The sequence below is a fragment of the Sphaerodactylus townsendi genome, linkage group LG02 (assembly GCF_021028975.2).
Source record: "Sphaerodactylus townsendi isolate TG3544 linkage group LG02, MPM_Stown_v2.3, whole genome shotgun sequence".
In the NCBI taxonomy this organism is placed as follows: domain Eukaryota; kingdom Metazoa; phylum Chordata; class Lepidosauria; order Squamata; family Sphaerodactylidae; genus Sphaerodactylus; species Sphaerodactylus townsendi.
In genome coordinates, this window is record NC_059426.1 from 171260445 (window position 1) to 171284824 (window position 24380).

At 48.3% G+C, this 24380-nt stretch overlaps 1 protein-coding gene across 1 annotated transcript in view; it reads right to left on the bottom strand.

Moving 5' to 3' along the window:
- Window positions 1-24380, bottom strand: part of MNAT1 (MNAT1 component of CDK activating kinase) — a 182234-nt gene that overhangs the window by 33942 nt on the left and 123912 nt on the right. Inside the window, exon 6 of the mRNA XM_048484659.1 lies at window positions 15621-15742. Coding sequence (XP_048340616.1) covers window positions 15621-15742 — 122 coding nt within the window. The remainder of the gene's footprint in view (window positions 1-15620; window positions 15743-24380) is intronic.

Sequence of the window (24380 nt, forward strand, 5' to 3'; positions counted from 1 at the left end):
CACACCTGCTACGGTCCTATCGATCAGAGCAGGAAAACATTTCGCCCTTTGCAAGCGCTCATTAAACCATTTATCACAGTCCATTATATGCCATCTCGCCTGCCAAAAAGGCTCCCATTACGTCACCGAAAAACATCTACTAACTAAAACCTAATTCTGATGAGTTACAGAAGTGGACTGTTCTAAGGCACAGCAATGCACAAACCAATTTCTTTCCTTCAAAAATGGAGTTGGGGGGGTCGCTCAACTGATTTTGCAGTGGCCAGCCCCTCTTGCGATTTCGGGGGGGGGGGGGGTTCTCCGTTGACATTTATGACCGCAAAGGGGATGATTTAACCGGTGCGTCCCCCTGCAACATTATTCAAAAATTATGGCGGGCTTCGCCTTCTTTTATTAAACACATTTGCTTTTCGCTTTGATTGTAGGAGCGCTCACGCTTTCGTCGGCCGGCTGAAGCGGGTCTGAAAGAAAGGCGACAAAGGCGATAATGCAATTTGTAGCGCGCAAAAAAACCTGCATTGTTTTGTGAATGTGGGCCTTGTTTGGGAGAGTGTCTCACAGGAAATTATAGCAAATGAAAACCATCCCCCGCCCCCACCCTACCCCGGAGAATTTATGTTTTCACATTTAAAGCTGGTTATGCAAAGGGGGGGGGGGGAACCCTCCAAAACAGCCACATTACCTTCTGGCCCGCACAATGGATAATCTGTAAAGTCTGTGTATGTTCAAGTCATTATTTTATTATTAGAAACATTGCAGGGCTCGGGAACATTTAAGATTCCAAAAGACAGAAAAACAAAATTTCTGGAAACGACATGCAGACACAGGAAACTGAGCTTGCGGAGCGGCTACCTGGAATTTGCAGAAGTGAATTTAAGATGGATTTAAAGACCGTTGCAGTGAAATTTAAATTCCGTTATCTATGAAGAAGATCCCCCTGCCCAGACGCTTATTTTAAGGAGTGGGCGGGGCCACGTGGAGTTCCTGCCCGGCACGGCTTCTCATTTGCCACTGAAAATCTGACTGACAATACAGATTAAACATAACATCGTGGCGGCAGCTGCTGCCACCACGGGGCTTGGCTTATTATCTCTTCCCTCTTTCCCAGTGTCCTTTTTAATTACCCTTGTCGCCTTCACGTGTGTTTGGCTTGGCCTCTTGCGGCAGCCATTTTGTAGGTGCCCCCGTCACCCCAGGTCAGTATCCCAAAGGAGCGCACAGTTTTAGGGACCCTTCCCCTAAAGTACACTCAACGCTCCCTTGTAGCTCACAATTTCTCACAATACTAGAACCAGGGGGCATCCATTGAAGATGCTGGGGGGAAGAATTAGGACTAATCAAAGGAAACACTTCTTCACGCAACGTGTGAGTGGTGTTTGGAATATGCTGCCACAGGAGGTGGTGATGGCCACTCACCTGGATAGCTTTAAAAGGGGCTTGGACAGATTTATGGAGGAGAAGTCGATTTATGGCTACCAATCTTGACCCTCTTTGATCTGAGATTGCAAATGCCTTAACAGACCAGGTGATCGGGAGCAACAGCCGCAGAAGGCCACTGCTTTCACCTCCTGCATGTGAGCTCCCAAAGGCACCTGGTGGGCCACTGCGAGTAGCAGAGAGCTGGACTAGATGGACTCTGGTCTGATCCAGCTGGCTTGTTCTTATGTTCTTATGTAGCTGCTCCAGCCAGCCAGTTCTCATCAGAGCTCAGAAGCTATGCAGGGTCGGCCCTGGCTAGTACTTGGATGGGAGACCGCTAAGGAACTCCAAGGCTGAGAGCCAGTGGGTTGTAGTGGTTAAGAGGAGGTGCACTCTAATCTGGAGAACCAAGTTTGATTCCCCGCTCTGCCACTTGAGCTGTGGAGGCTTATCTGGGGAACCAGATTAGCTTGTGCACTCCCAACACATGCCAGCTGGGGGACTTGGGGCTAGTCACAGTTCTTCGGAGCGCTCTCAGCCCCACCCACCTCACAGGGTGTTTGTTGTGGGGAGGAAGGGAAATGAAATTGTAAGCTCCTTTGAGTCTCCTTATGGGAGAGAAAGGGGGGGGTATATATTCAAACTCTTCTTCTATGCAGAGGAAGGCAATGGCAAACCACCTTTGAACAGCTGTGGTGTTGAAAACCCATGGGGTCACCATAAGTCAACTGTGACCTGACGGTACATGCCATCACCATGAATTGTGGTAGCCGAGTTAAATTTCTGAGAAACGTGTTTGCAATAATTGGTTTGCTCATAAAGGAACCTCAAACTTCCAAGGAACCCCAAGTTTCTCCAAGAAAGAGGACGGCCAATTGCGCACAAAGGGCTTGCTGCATGGTGGAGGCGAATGACCGCTGCGGCAAGATTTGTTGTATGGACGTATTTCCTCTAACTCCGCTTTCATTTTTCACTCTCTCTGTGGTAAGCGAAATCACCCGTAGAATGATTTTAATTTTGCTTCGCCAACAGAGCTGGACAGATTTGCCAGCGAGCCCAGCTTTGCCCTGGATCTCTTCCCTCCGCCCACGGCCAGCCTCCCCACTCCCTTGTGCTGCTTGGCACCCCTTCCTCCTTGCCCCCTCCCTTCCATGTTGCTGGCTCCTTCTTGCTTCTCCAAGTACTCCTATTGATGTATTTATATCATGATAATAGAGAATTAGCATCCAGTGCATACTCCACCCCTGCCTCTGTGCTCCATCAGAGGCACACACCTACCCCACCAGTAGCTGCTTCCCTCCCCTCTTTCCCCTCCTCTCCCCTCCCGCAGCAGGGCAAGGCTCCCCAGCCTGTGAGCATGGGCTCCAGTTGCCAGCTCGGCAGAGAGTGCACTGGACGCTGGCGTCTTCCTCCCCGACAGGATGAGCAACGCTCTGCAGAGCAGCAAAGTCACCCCGGGAAAGGGGGCGCTGGCCAGAGCACACACCCCACCCAAGTCAGGACTCGTGCAAACTGCAAAAACAAAAGGAACAGGGCGAAATCCAATCCCACATGCAAGTGGACAAGCCTTTACTTTAAAACAAGTCAGAATATGTGTGTATGGTGGGGGGGAGGGGAGGGGAGGGGGGAGGAAGAGAGAATATCAGCTAAATTATTAGGGCTTCCCAGTGTGATGAGATCTGTGCCTTCAAGGCTGTTGATGGGTGGAGTTAAGAGAACCGGGAGAAGGAGAGGCCAACATGTAAACTGTGGGCTGCCTCCTTGCGTGTACACAGAAAAATGAGAGGAGAGCCCTCTGCAAGCCCACTGTGCAGAGAATAGTCCCAAGGTAAGCATCTCATGCGTAATCAGCTTCTGTGCAGTATAGACTTGCCGAACTACAGGGACCAGTTCCCCTGGAGAGAGCGGCACTTTGAAGGACGGACTCTATGGTAGCATAACCTGCTGGGGTCCTCCAGTTCCCAAATCCCACCCTCCCTAAACTCCACCCTGAATCTCCAGGAACAGCCCAACACAGAGTTGGCATCCACACCACAGCATAATGTTATTTCATATTCCGTATTGTTGCAGAATTTCATATTCTATAGAACGAGAGCATTGGCAAATAGACAGAACTTCATATTCTATAGAACGAGAGCATTGGCAAATAGACAAACCCCGACTGAGTATTCTACAGGCCCCCTCAAAGAAAACCAGAGACTATTTTAGAACCAAAAAAAATGGTATAATTACATTTCCTACAGCGACCCTGTAATCTCCAGAGTACTTACTATAGACTAAACAACCCCTTTCAGCTGTCCTGCGTCTGATTGTCAATGAAAGAAACTTGTTTGACAACTGCTCAGAGCAGAAAGGGTCTCTTTTTTTTTCTCCTTCCATGATTGCATTCTCTCTTTTTTTTTTAAGAGAAAAGAAAAGAAACCAACCCACACAACTGGGCAAGCATTCAGAATGCACAGGGCTCGTATTAGATCAATGAGTTAATTCTGAAGCCAACTGCCAAGAAAAACAATTATTATGGACATTCTGCTGTCGGGTCCAGGTTTTTGAGGTTAATTTAATGCTAACATGCGCGGCCGTAGCCAACTCCGAATATAAGTAACTGCACAGTCTAGCGCGGGCTTCCTCCTTTTCGGCTCTTTATACATTTTCCATATTCTTTGGCTTTTATAACCCTCCTGGGACTGTTAAGCGTTGCAGAACCCACACAGTACCCACAGGTGGGCGGACAGGAAGCAGAAAATTCTGTTTCATAAGCAGTCCGCGACTAACATATCCCGCTAACGACCTTGACAGAAGAGCTCCTTGCAAAAACTCCAGATTCTACAGGGTGCCATTTGAAAAGCTCAAAGACGGCCAGGCCAAAAAAAAGAAACCCGGCCAGTTTTTCTAAACAACGAGGTTTCAGGCTTCCCGGAGGAGGCCGTGTGGTTCTCCTCTCGGTTAAGACTCAGTCGGGCAGCCGAGCGCTATCTGCTTCCCTTGTTGTTGAAGATAACCCCAAGCCTTCGTGCAACCTGTGCGGTGGCATTTGAAACGTGCAAAAGGCAAAAACGAATCATCATCATCTGTTGGTAGAAGAGGGCAACAGAAGGGGAGAGATGTGTCCTCTCGTTAAGTGTAAGGCTGGACACACTCAGACAAAGCTAACTCAAACGGAAAAACTGTATTGAATTGTGTCGCCCTAGCTCAGTGGTGGCGAACCTATGGCACGGGTGCCAGAGGTGGCACTCAGAGCCTTCTCTGTGGGCACGCGCAGAGTTCCTCGTGGGGGGGGGGGGGAATCACCCCCTATCAAGGCTGACCTGGGCCGCTGCGCTCGATTATGAGCATTAAACCTAAGACCTATTTTTGGGGAGGCAGTGTAGGTAATCCTGTTAAGCGCTGTTAAACGCCACTGATTTTCATGCAAAAAACTAAAGCGCGATCCTTTACCTGGGAGTAAGCTCAGTTGCTGGCAAAGGGGCTTGATTCTGAGTAAACCCTCATAGGGTCATGATTCACCCATTCAAAGAGTTGCATAGTTGCTTCAAAGCAAAGCCAGCGACTGCCACCAAGCTTACTCTCGAGTAATGCATGCCTTGGAGCCAACCATTTTTTCTAAACTAAAACCTCAGTATTCAGATTAAATTGCCGTGTTGGCACTTTGCGATAAATCAGTGGGGTTTGGGTTGCAATTTGGGCACTCGGTCTCGAAAAGGTTCGCCATCACTGCCCTAGCTACAGGGTGCCGGAACTGAGGATCTCCCCTCAGATCCAGCACTTAAGGCTGGTTCGAACCATCGGGTCACCCAATCGCTGCAGTTCCTTCTCCGGCCCTGGGTTTCCATTCGTGGCGGGTTCCCGCTTCGGCGGCCACCCGTGGGAACTGGTGCATGTTGGGACTTGTAGTGCTGACATTAAGAGAGTTCTGGAGTTTGGGGGCCTGAACTAAGACGACCATCTCCTTGTTTGCTGTCTGCCTAATCCAGGGGTGGGCAATTATTTTTTCCATGGGGCCGCATAAGAAACAGAAAATATTGTGGAGGGCCGGGCCAAAAGGCTGAACTCCATTCTGCATAATAGGGGCTGATAAGTGACAGACAGGTGCACAGATCAACTTGGAATTGGTGGCAACAGTTCTGCATACAACACTATTTGGCACAAAGAATCACAGGCTTAACCTACCTGCATAGTTGTCCACTGTGACAATCAAGCAAGTGGGGAGACTTAAATCCCTTGACCTACTTTTTTCATCGACTGGTGCTTTTGAAAGCCCCGCAGAAGCCGGCAGCCAAGGCAACCGGCTTCTGTGGGGCTTTCAAAGGCACCTCGCTCCCCAGCAAGGCAGGGGGGCCAGTCAGGGTCATCCGTCGGGCCGGATGTGGCCCGCGGGCCGTATAATGCCCAGGTCTGGCCTAATCTGAGAAGGTGGGCCTCCTGAAGCAGGATCTCAGAAGATGGCCGTAGTGCTTGGGTAGGTTCATAAGGACATAGGCCCGTTTTGGAGCCTAAATTTTCTTGATCTCTTGACTCCGGAGTTGTCGGCCAAATGCAGAATGGCTCTGATGAAACTTCATGCTTTACAGTGACAGCAGCCAGCAGAAGACAGCAGAAGAGGGCAAGGAGAACATGGGTGTCCTGCAGGGGCGAACCTAGGCAAACTGGAGCCCGGGGACAAAAACTGAGTTTGAAAGCCCTGGCAGCGAATGGGCGGCCACCCTCCCTCACCATGAACAAACAATTATTTTTTTTTTGCACCAGCTCTGAAACACCTCCACTCCCAGCAAAACATGCATGGCTCTCTCCCACCAACTCTTTTCCTAATTTCCTGAATCACAGCAACCCTGAAGGGTAGGTTGTTTGCCTGAGAAACAACTCCAAATAGCCAGTGCAGAAGAATTGGGTATTAAGCATGTAAAATCTCTCACAAAACCACCCCCCAGCAAAACATTTACCAATCAAATGCCAGTATCATCTCTCACAAAACACCTCAGGTGGAATCCACCCCTAAACAGCATCACTTTCCAATGGTGTTTTAAACTAGGGGAGCTCAAGATTCTTCTTTTAAATCCACCTTAAAGAGGAGAATCTGGGATTCTAGATTAAATTGAAAGTGATGCTGTTTTTAGCAATTCTCCACCCTGAAACAACGTATCACTTTTTGAGGGGTTGGAGATTTAGATGAAACAAATACCAGATTCAGCGGAATCTGGGCACATTTTGGGCACATTTGGACAAAGAAAGTATCCAATTATGTCCTGCCCAAATATGAACAAGTAATGGTGGATGCAAGGTATTTGGGCTTGGGGGGGGGGTATTTTTTTGATTATTTGGAAGGAGGCATTTTTTTTAAAGCTAACAACACCATGATTTCGGGGCATCATCCAGAGACTGCCCTGATGATTACCATCAAGTTTGGTGATGTTTGGTTTAGGGGAAACAAAGTTATGGGCCATTAAATGGAATGCCCCCATCCCCATTGTTTTCAATGAGAGCTGGCAGGAGATGGGGCTACCCACTTTGAGGAACCATAACGAGGGTCCCGTGAACCTAACTTCCTGAAACCTGGGTGGCATCATAAGAATAGTTACAGATGATACCCTAAAATTTTTTGGTGTCACTGGCTTTAAAAAATGCACTTACCCACAGGCACCCTTGAAGAGTTGCCCAGGATTCTTTTGTTTTGCAGTGACTTTTGCTCCATTGCTAGCCAATGGGGAATTTCCTGAGGCCAGGCTGCATTTTTTTTTTGAAGATAGAACACCAGACTTTCAAGGTGGCTCCAGGAAATACCTCCTGGTAATAGCATCCCAGGCAAAGAGACCTTTGCTTCTGAGGGGTTTACACCAATTTTATAGGGGCCCCAAAGGAGCATTTTGTTTCCATGCTCCTGCCCATGAAGCCTGCGGGCTGAGTTCTCTCAAGAACTCTCTCCTTCCATACTCCAGGAAGCAAAGCTCACCAAGCTTGGATACTTTATTACCCAAGGCCTCTTGGAGCCACCTTGAAAGTCCTGGTGCCTCTATCTTCAAAAAATATTGTGGTCAGTCTTACACACTCAGAAATTCCCAAGAATCTCGAACTCTTCAGCAAGTTCTATGGTGAAATACATTATTTTTTCCCACCATAGACTTCAATGGAGACTTTCTGTTATGCCCAACTATGGCTGTGGTAAGAAGGTTTCAACAGGGAGGCAATGTGGTGGTGGTCTTGCTCTGGGTGGGGGGCACTAAAGTTTGCCTGGGATAGCCCGAATGCTGGCAGAGGCATCCGGTTTACCGCCTTCAACTTTGGTGCCCACAGCATTACCTGCTAAGAATTGGTTGGTTCCTTTCCGGGAGACTCACACCAGCAACCCTGCCAGGAAATGCCCCACCCAGGCAAGACCCCTGCCACGCAGTGCCTCCCAGTAAAACCTCTACCCACCAGAGCCATCTGGGCATAACAAGCCCATTGAAGTCTATGGTGGTAGTTACACCACAGAACTTGCTAGCCTGGCAGATTCTGGGAATTTCTGAGTGTGGCACTTGTGCACATTTTTTGAAGACTGAGGCGCAGACTTTCAGGTGTCAAGGCGTCTTGGTGACAGCATCCAAGCTTGGTGAGCTGCTTCTGGAGTGGGGGGGGAGCAGGGTTGGGGTTCTGAGAGAACTCAGCCCACAGGCTTTCATGTGAAGGAGCAGGGAAACAAAATAAGCCTTTTGGGGCCCTATAAGGTGGACCCTCAAAACAAAAGGTCTCTATGCCCTGGATGCTGTACCGGGAGGCCTCCTGAGCCGCCTTGAGAGAGTCTGGTGCCTCTGTCTTCAAAATGTGCAGCCTGCCTACACGCCAGAATTCAGTAACAATGAACAAAGAATCACTACAAACTAAAATCTGGAAACAACACCTAACAGATGCCTGTAAGAAGTGCTATTTTAACTAGTGACACTAAAATTCCGAGGTATCATCTGGTAACCTGTCTCTCGATACTCCTGGAACTGACAATTAGGTTCAAGGGACAAAGATATCAGTTTCGCAAATGGTATTATCTCCTGTTTCAGTAGCTAATGAGCCTGGGGGGTCCCAGCAGCACGCTTGAATAAACATCGCAAACAAATTATCATCAGAACAGTCTTCCTGAATATTCCTGAAAATTTGAAAGTCGTTACTTCAATAACAAATATCGCCTACTGAACCAAGCGTATAAAACACTAAAAAAAAATTAAAAATCAGACAAACGACCCTGAAATGGTGTTGGTTGACCAAATGGGGGGAGCGCCCTGGAACATAAGAACACCCCTGTCCCCTAGGCAGGAGCATGCTAGTGTCCTGTCCAGTAATTTCTGGGATGAATGAGGGTGTGATATCATGCTTCTCTAGGATTCAGTAGAAACCATGCCACTGAGTGACCGAGGGGGGTGTTGCATTCACCCCCTCCGCCATTGAGCAGTGGTGGGTTTTGTTTGCTGATAGGAGGTCTCCTGCTACAGCTATAATTCTTTGCTATAGTTCTAGCAACCCAACTTGACTCTTTCAGCTTGGGATGTTTCATAGAGGGGAAGAAGAAGAAGAAGAAGAAGAAAAAGAAGAAGAGTTTGGATTTACACCCCACTTTTCTCAACTGGAAGGAATCTCGAAAAAGCTCACAAACTCCTTCCTCTTCCCACGATACCTTGTGAGGCAGATTGAGCTGAAAGAGTTCTGAGAGATCACCCAGCAGGCTTCATGTATAGGAACAAAACCAGTTTACCATGTAAGAGTCCATCACTCACTTGGGCCCCTTCCCCACAGGCAGAATAATGCACTTTCAATCCACTTTCAGCACACTTTGCAGCTGGATTTTATTATGCGAAAAAGCAAAACCAAGCACATGTAAAACTGTGAAGACGTGATGAGTGAGACGCAAATATGCCCTTTCAGAGAGCAGCAGTGGCGCAATGGTTAAGAGCAGGTGTACTCTAATTTGGAGAATCAGGTTTGATTCCATGCTCTGCCACTTGAGTTGTGGAGGCTTATCTGGGGAACCAAATTAGTCTGTGCACTCCAACACACGCCTTGGGCTAATTACAGTTCTTCTGAGCTCTCTCAGCCCCACCTACCTCACAGAGTGTTTGTTGTGGAGAAGGGAAGGGAAAGGAGATTGTAAGCCTCTTTGAGTCTCCTTACAGGAGAGAAAGGGGGTATAAATCCAAACTACTACTGCTGCTGCTGCTGCTGCTTCTTCTTGTTGTTGTTCTTGTTGTTCTTGTTCTTGTTGTTCTTCTTATTGTTCTTCTTGTTCTTGTTCTTCTTGTTGTTGTTGTTGTTCTTCTTCTTCTTCTTTTTGTTGTTCTTCTTCTTCTTCTTGTTGCTGAAAGAGCTCCATGAATTGGTTTTCTTCTACTAGGTCATGTTTAATTTGTGAAACACATACATGTGTTCACAGTGTTAGAAGTTGTCTTGAATTTGCAGCACACCTCATACAAAGAGAGAAGTGTGTGTTCGTATGTGTGAGGGGGAACACTAGCGGGGTGGCTCGGGAACCAAGGGGCCAGCACCCCGAAAAAGTTGGGGAACCCCCTGCCGTCCGTGAACTGAGCGCCTACCGTCAAACTTCTCCACGGGACTGCATGCGGCAGGCAAAGATTACTCATAGTGAGCAAGCTGCGTCTCAGGAAAAAAAGTTGTCCTCCAATACCGATCCACTCAAGAAGGACCCCCCAATAAGCCTCTACAAAACCCCAAGATTCTTTGGAACAGGATTTGGAAACCACTGCATTAGACCGTGAAGACTGGCGCCGTTTCACTTACCGATGTTCCTCCTGTTCCTTTTTCAAACCCTGTTAGTCATCGGCTACAGCAAAAAAATTTCATGTCTCTGAAATAATATTGCAACTTGATTACTGCCATTTATTGCTTACCAGCCAGTTTCCCAAAACGATGTGCAGACTTCAGCTTCTCTTAAATCTCTGGAGGTAAGGGGTTTGGGAGGGGGGGGGGGCTGTGCTAGGATGCTGCCAGCTCAGTGCATTTTCCCTCCGTCCTGCAGCTTTTTGAGTTTACTTCTGGTAATATTTTCTATTGATTTTCAAGACGTTGTTTATTACTTTCAGGGCCCTCGCTGAGATGGGTCCTTCAAATACATTGCCCTTTCCGGTATTGTTTGCTTGCTGCAGCCTCAGCCCAAATAGCCTGATTTCACCCGGATTCCTCAGAGTTCGGAAGCGAAGTCAGGTTGGCCACAGGAGCATCAGTGGCGTAGGAGGTTAAGAGCTCGTGTATCTAATCTGGAGGAACCGGGTTTGGTTCCCTGCTCTGCCGCCTGAGCTGTGGAGGCTTATCTGGGGAATTCAGATTAGCCTGTGCACTCCCACACACGCCAGCTGGGTGACCCTGGGCTAGTCACAGCTTCTCGAAGCTCTCTCAGCCCCACCTACCTCACAGGGTGTTTGTTGTGAGGGGGAAGGGCAAGGAGATTGTAAGCCCCTTTGAGTCTCCTGCAGGAGAGAAAGGGGGGATATAAATCCAAACTCTTCTTCTTCTTAAATGGGGGACCACCGAGGATATGCAAAGGCAAACTACCTCTGCTGCTCTGGTGCCTGGAACGCTCCAGGGATGGGGTTGCAGTGACTGCATTGGGACTCAACAGCCTGTTCTTCTTCCTGGATCCAGGGGGATCATAGAATCATAGAGTTGGAAGAGACCAGAAGGGCCATCAAGTCCAATCCCCGGCAATGCAGCAACACACAATCAAAGAACTCCTGACAGATGACTTGGAATATGCTGCCACAGGAGGTGGTGATGGCCACTAACCTGGATAGCTTTCAAAGGGGCTTGGACAGATTTATGGAGGAGAAGTCGATCTATGGCTACCAATCTTGATCCTCCTTGATCTGAGATTGCAAATGACTTAGCAGACCAGGTGCTCAGGAGCAGCAGCCGCAGAAGGCCATTGCTTTCACCGCCTGCAGGTGAGCTCCCAAAGGCACCTGGTGGGCCACTGCGAGTAGCAGAGAGCTGGACTAGATGGACTCTGGTCTGATCCAGCTGGCTTGTTCTTATGTTCTTATGACTCTCTTTAAAAACCTTCAAAGAAGGAGACTCTTTGGACTCAACCACACTCCGAGATAGTGCATTCCACTGTCGAACAGCCCTGACTGTCAGGAAGTTTTCCCTGATGTTTAGGTAGAATCTTCTTTCCTTCACCTTGAACCCATTATTCCTGGTCCTAGACTCTGGAGCAGCAGAAAACAAGCTTGCTCCCTCACCTACATGACATCCCTTCAAATATCTTAACTTGGTTATCATGTCCCCTCTTCACCTTCTCTTCACCAAACTAAACATCCCCAGTTCCCTAAGTCTCTCCTCATACCATGGTGGCGAACCTTTGGCACTCCAGATGTTATGGACTACAATTCCCATCAGCCCCTGCCAGCATGGCCAAGTGAGTATGACTGGGCAAATGGAAATATAGTCCATAACATCTGGAGTGCCAAAGGTTCGCCACCACTGTGACATGGATTCCACACTTTTTGCCATGAGGGTCCCCCTCATGATGATGATAACTGGGAAATAGGTATCCCCCCCCCCCCATGGTGCATTGGCATTCTCTTTACTGTCCCACAGTCATTTGGTTGGTTTGTTCTCACCAGACCGTACCAGAGCCAGTGTAGTGCAGTGGTTAAGAGCAGTGGACTCTAATCTGGAGAACCGGGTTTGATTCCCCACTCCTCCACCTGAGTGGCAGAGGCTTATCTGGTGAACCAAATGTGTTTCCACACTCCTACATTCCTACTGGGTGACCTTAGACGAGTCACAGTTCTCTCAGAACTCTCTCAGCCCCACCTGCCTCACAAGGTGTCTATGGTGGGGAGAGGAAGGGAAAGGAGCTTGTCAGCCACCTTGAGTCTCCTTACAGAAGAGAAAAGTGGGGTATAAATCCAAACAACAACAGCTCCTCCTCCAATTACTACTACTACTACTACTACCACCACCACCACCACCACCACCACCACTACTACTACTACTACTCAGGACTAGCTTAGCACCCAAGATTGCTAGATGACAGGCACACCATTCGGAGTGGCGAATGGGGCCCAATTGACAGGGAGTGCCCCAAAGGCCTCTGCAAATATAAAAGCCCTCTTTCAACTCACAGCTTGCTCATCGGAACTCTGAGCTGTTTCAGCAATAAAACGACCCAGCAAGGTAGGCCGGTGCCATTAGCCGCAGCAAAGCATCCCACGATAACGTGAACACACCATCAATCCCTAAAAACTGAACAAATAGAAAATAGCCGATGAAGATTGATTGTCTGCGGACAAAGAACTATAAAGCACATTCCCAGCTGAAAACCTGCATTCATACCCCACCCCTCACCCCTCCCTGCCCGCCGCCAGGGGAGAGGGGGAGACGAAATCCCAAGAGCCCAAAAGTCCACAACCGGGAATCAGATGCCTCTTTCCTGCACCTCATTTTAATTTGTCATCTGAAAATCCCCCGGCTTTGGAAGTTCGAGCAGCTGTTGTGAGAACAGGTGGCGGGAGCAAGGCCTGCCCATGCCAGAGCTGGGAAAGCTAATTAACTTTTGCCTCCTATAGCCCAAAACGTCAAACAATCACGAGGGGGAGAGAGAGAACATGGAATCCGCAGATGCAAACTTTGGGCTGTGAACCCACTGTAAGGGCTTGGTCAACTGCCCCCTCGAAACAGACCCTGGCATTTACAGGGTCGAGAACCCGAGAAAAACAACACAGGGGGTAGGGCGGTTTATCAAATTGAATAAAATAATAATAAAATAATAATAATAATGTATTGTCGAAGGCTTTCACGGCCGGAATCACTGGAGTGTTGTGGGGTTTCTGGGCTGCATGGCCGTGTTCCAGTAGCATTTTCTCCTGACGTTTCGCCTGCATCTGTAGCTGGCATCTTCAGAGGATCATCTGAAGATGCCAGCCACTCTGAAGATCCTCTGAAGATGCCAGCCACAGATGCAGAAGCGGCGATCAGCAGACAATCACTACTGAAATTCTAAACCATTGACACCTCGGAAACACTCCAAACACAACACTCCAAACTCCAAACACAACACAGATTGACAGCAACGAAGCAGACTATGTGAATACCATCAGTTCACACGGAGACGTATTTTCATTGTGAGAGACTTCCAAGGACCAAAACGTATCATTCCAGGACAGCAAGACAACCATGCTAGTCAAAGTTGAAGCCAGCAGGAAAAGAGGAAAATCCGACAGGAGACTGATCGATTCCACTAAGGAAACCACGGCGTTTAGTTCTCAAGGCCTGAGCAATGCGGATATTCCGGAGGTCATTCATTCATAGGGCAGCCGTAAGTCACAAGCAATTGGATGATACTTAACACACAGAGATGCGTTTTATTTACTAAAGCACGCACCACTGTTCAGTCTAGCAGGTTTAAGGTCCTGCGACAAACCCACGCCTCTGCTTTAAAACAATGAAGTGAATCTATACCTCTTGCCTCCACTGGAGATGCCAAATCGATTTAGAGTCACGTGCCCTCCATTCGTGGCCCATTACTCACTACCCACTTTTGATCCACTCCGGGCTCAATGACTTTTGGTTCTTCAAAATACTCAGCACAACCTATTGGGAAAGTTCCTTTCTCAAGAAGGACTGCTCACAGGGACGGAAGATCTGGTTCTTAGAATCACAGAGTTGGAAGAGACCCCAAGGGCCATCCAGTCCAACCACCTGCAACGCAGGAACACACGATCAAAGCACTTCTGTCGGATGGCCATCCAGCCTCTCTTTTAAAAACCCCAAAGAAGGAGGCCCCACCACACTCCGAGGCAGTGCATTCCACTGTCGAACAGCTCTGACTGTCATGAAGTTTTTCCTGATGTTCAGGTGGAATCTCTTTTCCTTCCCCTTGAACCCATTACTCCTGGTCCTAGCCCAGTGGTGGCGAACCTATGGCACGGGTGCCAGAGGTGGCACTCAGAGCCCTCTCTGTGGGCACGCACAGAGTCGTCCCCCCCCCCCCCCACATCTAGGTTGGCCTGGGCCGCTGGGCTCGATTATTAACATTAAACCTAAAACCAAGTTTTGGGGAAGCAGTGTAGGTAACCCGGTTAAGCGCTGTTAAACCTCACTGATTTTCATGCGAAGAACTAAAGCGCGATCCTTTACCTGGAAGTAAGCTCAGTTGCTGGCAATGGGGCTTACTTCTGAGTAAAGATTCACCCGTTGGAAGATTTGTGCGGTTGCTTCAAAGCAAAGCCACCAACTACCACCGAGCTTACTCCTGAGTAATGCACTCCTTGGAGCCAACTGTTTTTTCTAAACTAAAACCTCAGTATTCAGGTTAAATTGCCATGTTGGCACTTTGCAATAAATAAGTGGGTTTTGGGTTGCAATTTGGGCACTCGGTCTCGAACAGGTTCTCCATCACTGTCCTAGCCTCTGGATCTGCAGAAAACAAGCTTGCTCCCTCTTCGATATGACATCCCTTCAAATATCTAAGCATGGCTATCATGTCACCTCTTAACCTTCTCTTCACCAAACTAAGCATTCCCAGCTCCCCAGCTCTTTTGAGCTGGGGGGGCCCATCCCCCCCCCCCCGTTTTTTCAAATAGAAATTTTGTGCAACTTGTGCTTAGATGCCAGTCCACTGGATGCTTGTACATTTCACCGGAGGGCTGACTGTGGGGGAGCCACCAGGCGTAGGAACCGGCCCTCCCACTCACTCGAAACCGGGGCTTTAGGCAGCCAACGCTCCCCCGGACAGATGGAATTCATCAAAGGGCTTCGAGGCAGAGAAGAAAACCCAGCTCCGCATGGCAAAGGCCTCACACTTTTCCTTTTCTTGTTTTTAACGGGCCTGCTGTTTGGGCAAATCCAGCTCCTCGGCTTGGCCTTTTTTATTCTTTTTTTTAATACCGTGTAGCTGAAAATGAACAGCTACTTCTCCTCGGCTGCCAACGGCAACACTGAAAACATTAATGCGATCCAGCCGAATTCTCCGCTGATCAATAAAAGAACAGGAAAAAAAGAGAAGAAAGAGAAAGCAGAGGGAAGCAGGGGGAGGAATCGCGTTTATCCACCCAACCAAAATATTCGTTTGGGCAGGAAGTCCAGTATTTTGTTAAGATCTGTTCTGGTTTGTTTAAATACAATCTTTGCTGGGGGGGGGGGGGGGGAGGGGGAGACATTCCCAGCTTTTATACTGTCCCACTGATAATAATTGTCATACGGGATGGAGCGTGTGCAATACTTACCCGAGTTTTCCCAGCAACTCAACCTCTGGGACCGGTGGCCCGTATGTCTCCACGTGCAACGGCTGATATTCGTAGAGCGCTTCCTTGATCTTCGGAGCAGGAGCCAATACAATTTGCTGACCCTGTCAAAAAGAAACAGCAGGATGTCTCTTAAAGGATCGGTTACGTATTTTGGGGGAGATTCATACTACCCTGTTTCCCCGAATATAAGACATCCCCTGAAAATAAGACGTCGTAGAGGTTTATTTTTATTAATAATTTTATATACCGCCCTCCCCCTGAGGGCTCAGGGCGGTTCACAACAAGGTTAAAACATACATTAAAACATAATTTAAATATTAGTTACATAAAAACAGAACCCATTTAAAAATGTGGATGGCGTCTGGCTACCCCCCTTCCCCCCCTCGTGCCCACGGGAGGCCAGATGACATGGTAGATGTATTTTTAACCAGGCTGGCCAAACGCCTGGCGGAACAGGTCCGTCTTGCAGGCCCTGCGGAAACTCTGTAAGTCCCGCAGGGCCCTGATCTCCCAAGGGAGCCTGTTCCACCAGGTAGGGGCCAGGGCTGAAAAGGCCCTGCCCCTCGTCGAGGCCAGCCTGATCATTTTTGGGCCAGGGATCACGAGTAGGTCCTCCTCCGAGCAGCAGAGGAGTGGAGTGGAGGGCCTACCGGGGCAATGTCAGTTTTGTTGAAGTGATAAATATAAGGCATCCCCCGAAAGTAAGAAGTAGCAAAGTTTTGGTTTGGAAGCATGCCCGACGAGCAGAACACAGAAATATAACACATCCCCTGAAAATAAGACATAGCGCATCTTTGGGAGCAAAAATTAATATAAGACACTGTCTTATTTTAGGGGAAACACGGTAAGAAGGTACCGCTGACCCTTATAAAGCTATAATGAGAAACACCATGCTAAGCGATGACTGGCTATTACATGATCCATTCCCTGCTTCTAAATTTGATATTACTTCCTGAGACTTTCACAACAGGGGAAAGAAAGGTTTGTTTATCCGTAATTGCTTTGGAAGGGAAGGACAGAAAATAAGATTTACTGAGGTCAGGCTGACTTTGAGTGAGTGAGCTGCCCCACACTTTCATGGGAAGCTTACTAGGTTAAAAAGCTTCATTTGTCATAAGGAACAATCAAATAAATATTGGAGAGCCTGTCGACTGTTCTTCATAACCAGTTCTTTCATGAACGCCCTACTCAGAAAGGCCCCTTCCGCACATGAAGAATAATGCACTTCCAATCCACTTTCACAATGATGCGGCTGGCCTTTACGGCTCTGGCCCCTGCCTGGTGGAACGCTCTCCCTCCAGCTGTCCGGGCCCTGCGGGACCTTGGTGAGTTCCGCAGGGCCTGTAAGATGGAGCTGTTCCACCGGGCCTTTGGCGAGGCTGGCCGCGGATTTACTGCCCCCACTGAGGCTGCCATTTCCACTCTGGCAGGGCCGTGATTCTGTTTTGGGTCCTGCCTTCCCCTCCCGGCCTTTTTGATCAGGCGCTGTTCTTTTGTTTGATGGTCTGCTGTTTTATTTCTGTTTTATTCATTTTAATGTATTTGCTGATGCATCTTTGTTTTAATGGGGTTACTCTAAGTTTATAGGCTGTGGCATCGGTTATTGCCGAACCTGTGAACCGCCTCGAGCCCTTCGGGGGTGAGGCGGTCTACAAATAAGTAAGTAAGTAAGTAAGTAAGTAAGTAAGTAAGTAAGTAAGTAAGTAAGTAAGTAAGTAAGTAAGTAAGTAAGTAAGTAAGTAAGTAAGTGGATTTTGCTATTCCGCACAGTAAAATCCAGCTGCATTATTCTGCATGTGCGGAAAAGGGCCAAAGAAGGCTACTTTTAATTTCTCCTTGCAAACTACCCTACATCGTTAAATTCGAGGCCAGCAGCACCTTAGAAAGAAAGAAGGTTTTGGGGGTATAAGCTTTCAAGAGTCTATGCTCCACGGGAGATTTGACTCTCAAAAACTCATCCCCCCCCCAAAAAAAAATCTCAGTTCTCTAAGGTGATACTGGACTTAAATCTATAGTCAGCCTTAGAAAAAGATGTTAGTAGGGTTGTACGTAACACAGCATGCCAGACCTTCTTTGTTGTAGAATGCTCCGCCAAGGTCCTAGTGCCTACCAAGCCCTGCTCCCCTCCGCCATCAGTTTGAAAGTAAAAATACATTTCAGCATTCAGTCATTCAATGAACTATAAATATTAAGAACATAAGAACATAAGAACGAGCCTGCTGGATCAGACCAGAATCTATCTAGTCCAGCACTCTGCTACTCGCAGTGGCCCACCAGGTGCCTTTGGGAGCTCACCTGCAGGATGTGAAAGCAAGGGCCTTCTGCTGCTGCTGCTGCTCCCGAGCACCTGGTCTGCTAAGGCCTTTGCAATCTCAGATCAAGGAGGATCGAGATTGGTAGCCATAGATTGACTTCTCCTCCATAAATCTGTCCAAGCCCTTTTTAAAGCTAACATCTTTCCTGTACCATGTTCAATACTGCACAAAATAATGGTTTTGACAAAAGATTCATGCAGTGGCGTGGCGCCAAGGGAGCGGGGGTGCGCGCGATGCACCGGGCGCGTGCCAGTGTGGGGGTATGGTGGGGCGTTCCGGGGTGGGCAGGACGTGGCAGGGGCACAGAGCACACGCTTGCCCCGAGCGCAGTTCCCCCTCGCTCCGGCCCTGGTTGCACATAATAATGAACAGTAATTCTCATATTCGTTCAGGACTATATTCTAACACGGACGCATACAACTTTCTCAACCACCGCACCTCAACTGACCATACCAACATCTTTTTCTGAGACAGCGTATTGCGGTTCTACTGCATATGGCTACCCTTTGAAAGTACCCTACATAACGAAAGTTTCAGCCAGTTAGCCATGTAAGGCTACAAACAAATTTGAGTCCAGTAGATCAACACCACCACCATGCAGAATATAAATTTTCTTGAGCCAAATCTCACTTCGTCAAATACGTCCGTTTTGCACACAACAGCTTATATTCTGGAAACTGTTGTCGATCTGTAAGGTCCTCCCAGTCTCAAACTTTGTCTTATCCTACATAAAGCCTCTCATGATGGGGTTTTACAACGGAATACAGTTGTGTGGTTACTTCCCGTTTGTTTCGTGACCAAAGCAGAGAAGCACGCAAATATCAAAATGTCAATTCCAGATGGTGCTTTTGCAGGCTACGGGCGCCGGAGGAGCAGGGTGGATGCCTCTAAAGGCTCTGCCAGTCTTAAAAATGCATTTGTATCAAATCGAGGCGAGATACTTATCACCAACGTATTAGAAAGGGCGTTTCATTAATCCCAAACTTGCTATTATATTTATTAAAATATTTACATGCAGTTTTTCCCACTAACAATGGTGGCTGCCTGAAAGAAGTGCTGTATTTTCAAAACTATGATGTTGGCCATGATGCTAATGTTGTCCCTCTCCTCTCCTCCCCAGGGTGGGTGGGCCACGACTAGATGACCTCTTGGAGAACCACTGGATTATGAGGACAGGACAGTAATACTGCAGGCCAGGGGGACTGACTGAGGAGGTTTCTAGTGCAGTGGTGGCGAACCTTTGGCACTCCAGATGTTATGATGGCAAGGGCTGATGGGAATTGTAGTCCATAACATCTGGAGCGCCAAAGGTTCGCTACCACGGTTCTAGTGTATGAAGAAGGGCACGGGTGGTGGATCCTCAAATAGTTTCATAGGGCAGTCATGTTGGTTTGTAGTAGAGCAGTTAGATTTGACTCCATGAGCACCTTTAAAGACCAGTAAGACTGTCTGGGTGCAAGCTTTCAGGAGTCAAAACAACCTTCATCAGCAGTGGCGTAGGAGGTTAAGGAGGTTCATCAGCAGTGGCGTAGGAGCAGCAGTGGCGTAGGAGGTTAAGAGCTCATGTATCTAATCTGGAGGAACCGGGTTTGATTCCCAGCTCTGCTGCCTAAGCTGTGGAGGCTTATCTGGGGAATTCAGGTTAGCCTGGACACTCCCACACATGCCAGCTGGGTGACCTTGGGCTAGTCACAGCTTCTCGGAGCTCTCTCTGCCCCACCTACCTCACAGGGTGTTTGTTGGGGGGGGGGAAGGGCAAGGAGATTGTAAGCCCCTTTGAGTCTCCTGCAGGAGAGAAAGGGGGGATATAAATCCAAACTACTCCTCCTACTCCTCCTCTTCCTCTTCCTCCTCTTCTTCTTCTTAGGAGCTACTGGATTAACTTTCTCAGCATCAGGGCTGTTCGACAGCAGAATTCACTGCCTCGGAGAGTGGTGGAGTCTCCTTCTTTGGAGGTTTTTAAACAGAGGCTAGATGAACATATGTCGGGAGTGCTTTGACTGTGTGTTCCTTGGACCTGATTGTGCGTTCCTTGGACTTGATGGCCCTTGTGGTCTCTCCCAACTCTATGATTCTATGATTTGGATTCTCAGATGCTAACTGTAGATGTGCTTCAAAGGCATTTGTGTTTATCAGAGCTGAAGGCATAGCCGCAACAGAGTGGACTAAATTGCCCCTAGGCCTGGTGCACACGCAAGCTGCCCGATGTTCCCAACAGGACTGCCCATTCTGAGAGCTGCCAACCCATCCAGGTGTTTAAGATACCTGAGAAATGATGAAGGGGTGGGGGTGGACATAGAAGAAAATGCTCCCAGGAGGAGGCAAACTCTCTAAGTTGGTATGTTGGACGATCTGGTAATGGATGCCGTTGCAAGTCTCTAGAACACAGGTGGCAAACTCACGCCCCTCCAGATGTCATGGACTACAGTTCCCATCATCCCCTGCCAGCATGATGCTGACACTTATGCTCTAGAAGAACGAAAGACAACCTCCTGGAGATTGGACTCCCTAGGCCAGGGGTCTGCAACCTGATGTGGCTCTCCTGATGTTCATGGACAACAAATCCCATCAGCCCCTGCCACCATGGCCAATTGGATGCTGTCATTTCATTAATGTTTAATTTTTCCTAGGTCTCCAATGGAGATTGATGACTTGTCGATCATACAAGCACTGGGTTATTACTGACCCATGGGGTGATGTCACTAGGACAGTGATGACAAACCTATGGCACTCCAGATGTTGATGGACCACAATTCCCATCAGCCCCTGATGGGGGCCAATTGGCCATGCTGGCAGGGGCTGATGGGAATGGTAGTCCATGAATATCGGGAGAGCCACAGGTTGCAGACCCCTGCCCTAGGCGTTAAGGGAGAGTAATTACAGCACCCTTTTGGTGGAGCTGGAACACAGAAATTGTGGGACAGTGTTTGCTGGAGATCCCTGAAGAGGGAGCTGGGCTCACTGATCGCCAAGACCAACGAGGAAGAGAGAGAGAGATGGATGGGTCAGGTAGCCAAGCAACAAACGAAAAGAACTTTGCAAGGCCCTACAGGTCCAAGACGAAGCACACAAGAGACCTACAAAGTGAACTCTTGAAAAGCAATCAAAAGGCATGTCGGAAGATCTTTATTTACAGCAAGAGTTTTATCTTCAGCTCACTGAACGCCTGGGAAAGGGAAGAGGGAGAGGAACGAAAGGCAGGGTTGGTCTGTCCGTCAAGACAGCAGGGAGTCCTTAACCCACCCACCCCTTAAAAAAGTCTGCCTCTCCTTTGCTCGATCCGCCCCCCCCTCCCCCCCCGGTCAGTCCTAACATTTGATTCTGCGGTCACGGGTAAGTATTTCTCATTCCGCTCGGATGTTGTAATGTTTGCACAGGAGAAAACTGAAGCCCGGCGTCCAAATGGTGAATGAAACGGCTTCCAAGAACGCAGGGAAACAGGGGGCTCTGTTTGTGAGCGTGTTTGTTTCATTACTCACCAGGGCCTAGTTAACGTCCAGTTACGCATCCCTCCTTTTGAATCTACGAAGAGCACAAAACCGTTCAAAGGATTCGTCGGGGCTGGGACATTTCTGCAGGCCTCCCATTTAATACAGAGCAATAAACGTAGGCTTCTAGAAACAGTAAAACTTATTTTGGGACGAGGAAAGATACGGAACTGCGGTAGCCATAAGGTCAGGAAGCAGAAATGCCAAACCCATGGGGGGGGGGGGGGTAATTACAGACATTACCAGGGAGGGGGGAGGACCGGTGGTAGTACAATCATAGAGTTACCAACTCTGGATTGGGAAATTCCTAGAGATTTTGGGGTGGAGCCTGAAGAGGGTGGGATTCGGAAGGAGGAGCCTTGGCAAAAACATCATAAACTCCTCCCTCCTAAGCAGCCATTTCCCCGCCCCCCCCAGGGGAACTGGTATCGACGGGCTTGCTATCAGATCAAATTATGAAATTTAAAGGTAGGGGGGTAAAAGTAAAAAGACAGTATCAGTGACAATGCTAGCAAAGAACCACAAAGAACTTGGACAAAGGAGGAGGAGGAGGAAGAAGAGTTTGGATTTATACCCCACCTTTCTCTCCTCTAAGAAGACTCAAGATGGCTTACAAGCTCCTTTCCCTTCCTCTTCCCACAACAGACACCTTGTGAGGCAGGTGGGGCTGAAGAAGAAGAAGAAGAGTTTGGATTTATATCCCCCCTTTCTCTCCTGCAGGAGACTCCAAGGGGCTTACAATCTCCTTGCCCTTCCCCCCTCACAACAAACACCCTGTGAGGTGGGTGGGGCTGAGAGAGCTCAGAAGAGCTGTGACTAGCCCAAGGTCACCCAGCTGGCGTGTGTGGGAGTGCACAGGCTAATCTGAATTCCCCAGATAAGCCTCCACAGCTCAGGCGGCAGAGCTGGGAATCAAACCCGGTTCCTCCAGATTAGATACATGAGCTCTTAACCTCCTACGCCACTGCTGAGAGAGTTCTGAGAGAACTGTGACCAGCCCAAGGTCACCCGGCAGGAATGTTAGACTGTAACACAATCACAAACAGGGGGGGAAGGAAAGAAAGGATTTCCCCTTTCTCAGGTTCCAAGCCCCAGGGAGTTATTCCCTCAGGAATGATTCCTTATTGACTTTAAGGATCTCCCTAATAATAAACACCGGAGCCGTATTGCCTTACAGCCCCACAACAAAAGGTTTTATTTAAAATAAACGGTAACATCAAACATTTCTTTGGTAGGGTTGAGGAACTTAAACAAAACAAAAACAAAAAGAACAGAAGTACTTATTGTCATTCAGACAGTTCGCTTAAACTCTCAAGTGGTCTTATGACCAACAGTGAGTCCCTGCCTAGAAGCTTCCTAGGGCAGTGATGGTGAACCTACGGCATGCGTGCACAGGGATCATCATGCGGGGGCAGAAAATCACACACACACCCCACACACACACACATCTAGCTGGCTTGGGCCACTGGGCACAACGCCCTGCGGAGAGCAGGGAGGAATCGGCTGGCAGGCCTGGTGCCTGTGCTCCGGATGGCTGCTGCCCGAGGGGGGCAGAGGCAGAGGAGGCGGAGATGCTAGAGAGGCACAGAGCAGTGCGCGGGACTTGCTGGAGGCTAGAGCAGGCTGGCCCCTGCTCGAGCTGGTGGGGTGGAGGCTGAGGGATGGGGTAAAGGCGCTGGAGCAACACAGGGCAGAGCGGTGGGTGCACGCAGGACTAAAACCTCAGTATTCAGGTTAAATTGCCGTGTTGGCACTTTGCAATAAATAAATGGGTTTTGGGTTGGAATGTGGGCACTTGGTTTCAAAAAGGTTCGCCATCACTGTCCTAGGGTCACCCTAATTTTTATATTTTCTGCAGCCCTGACAGGTTTTTTTCCTTTCTTTTAACAAGATACTATCTCTGGCTCACTATATATATATTTTACTAGTTCATATATAGTTTACTAGTTCACCCAAATGGAATGCAGGAGCGCGGAAACACATCTGGTTCACCAGATAAGCCTCTGCCACTCAGGTGGAGGAGTGGGGAACCAAACCCGGTTCTCCAGATTAGAATCCACCTGCTCTTAACCACTACACTACGCTGGCTCTCACTTAAGCCACCTTTTCATGTCTGGTACTATGGAACCAACGTGATGAGGGCGAGCAGAAACCTAAAATGCTTTTTAAAACATGGCACATTTGACTAGGATCCTTTTGTTCGACTCAGTGCAGCTACCAACAGTACGGCCCTGTTGTAGACTCTGTAAATTTGTAGACTCTGCTCCTTCTAATGTCTTTGTTTCTGCCTTAATTATGTCCAGCAGAATTCAGAAAAACGGTGGAGAAGTTATTAAAGGAATTCATTCCCTGGATATGAAAAACCCAGCCAAGTATAGTTCTACCCCACCCTTGTTGGGAGATTCCAAACTACACCGAGGGTAAACTTGATTTTTCTGATCGACTTGCCTGCTTATACTCCAACGCCTAGAAAAAGGAGAGCGGAGGCAGTAATTTGGGAAGACTCCTTTTAATATTATTTTAACCTCTACCCTCCCTGTCTTCCACAGCCTTTAAAAATAAACAGCAATGTCATGTTGAAATATATAACACCATTCCTGCGCTTAAAAACTCACATAGAAAAGAATGGGTTTCCCCCCGCCCCTGCAGTATGAACCAAACCTCTGCTGGCCGAAATCTACCTATTGTATTTTCGCTGTAAACTGCCTCAAACCAAGAGGAAAAGGGAGGTATAAATGTTTTAATGACTAAATATTGCACTCTTTATTAACGGGGCAGAGTAAATGGCTCTCTTGTCCACATCTGTCCTCACAAAAGCCTTGGGAATTAAGTTAGGACGAGAGAAAGAGTGAGAAAGAGAGAGAATATGGCCCATGATGCACGGAACGCTTACCTCCGGACTCTTAACTGCGCAGCGGAGCTGTAATGTGGTCTCC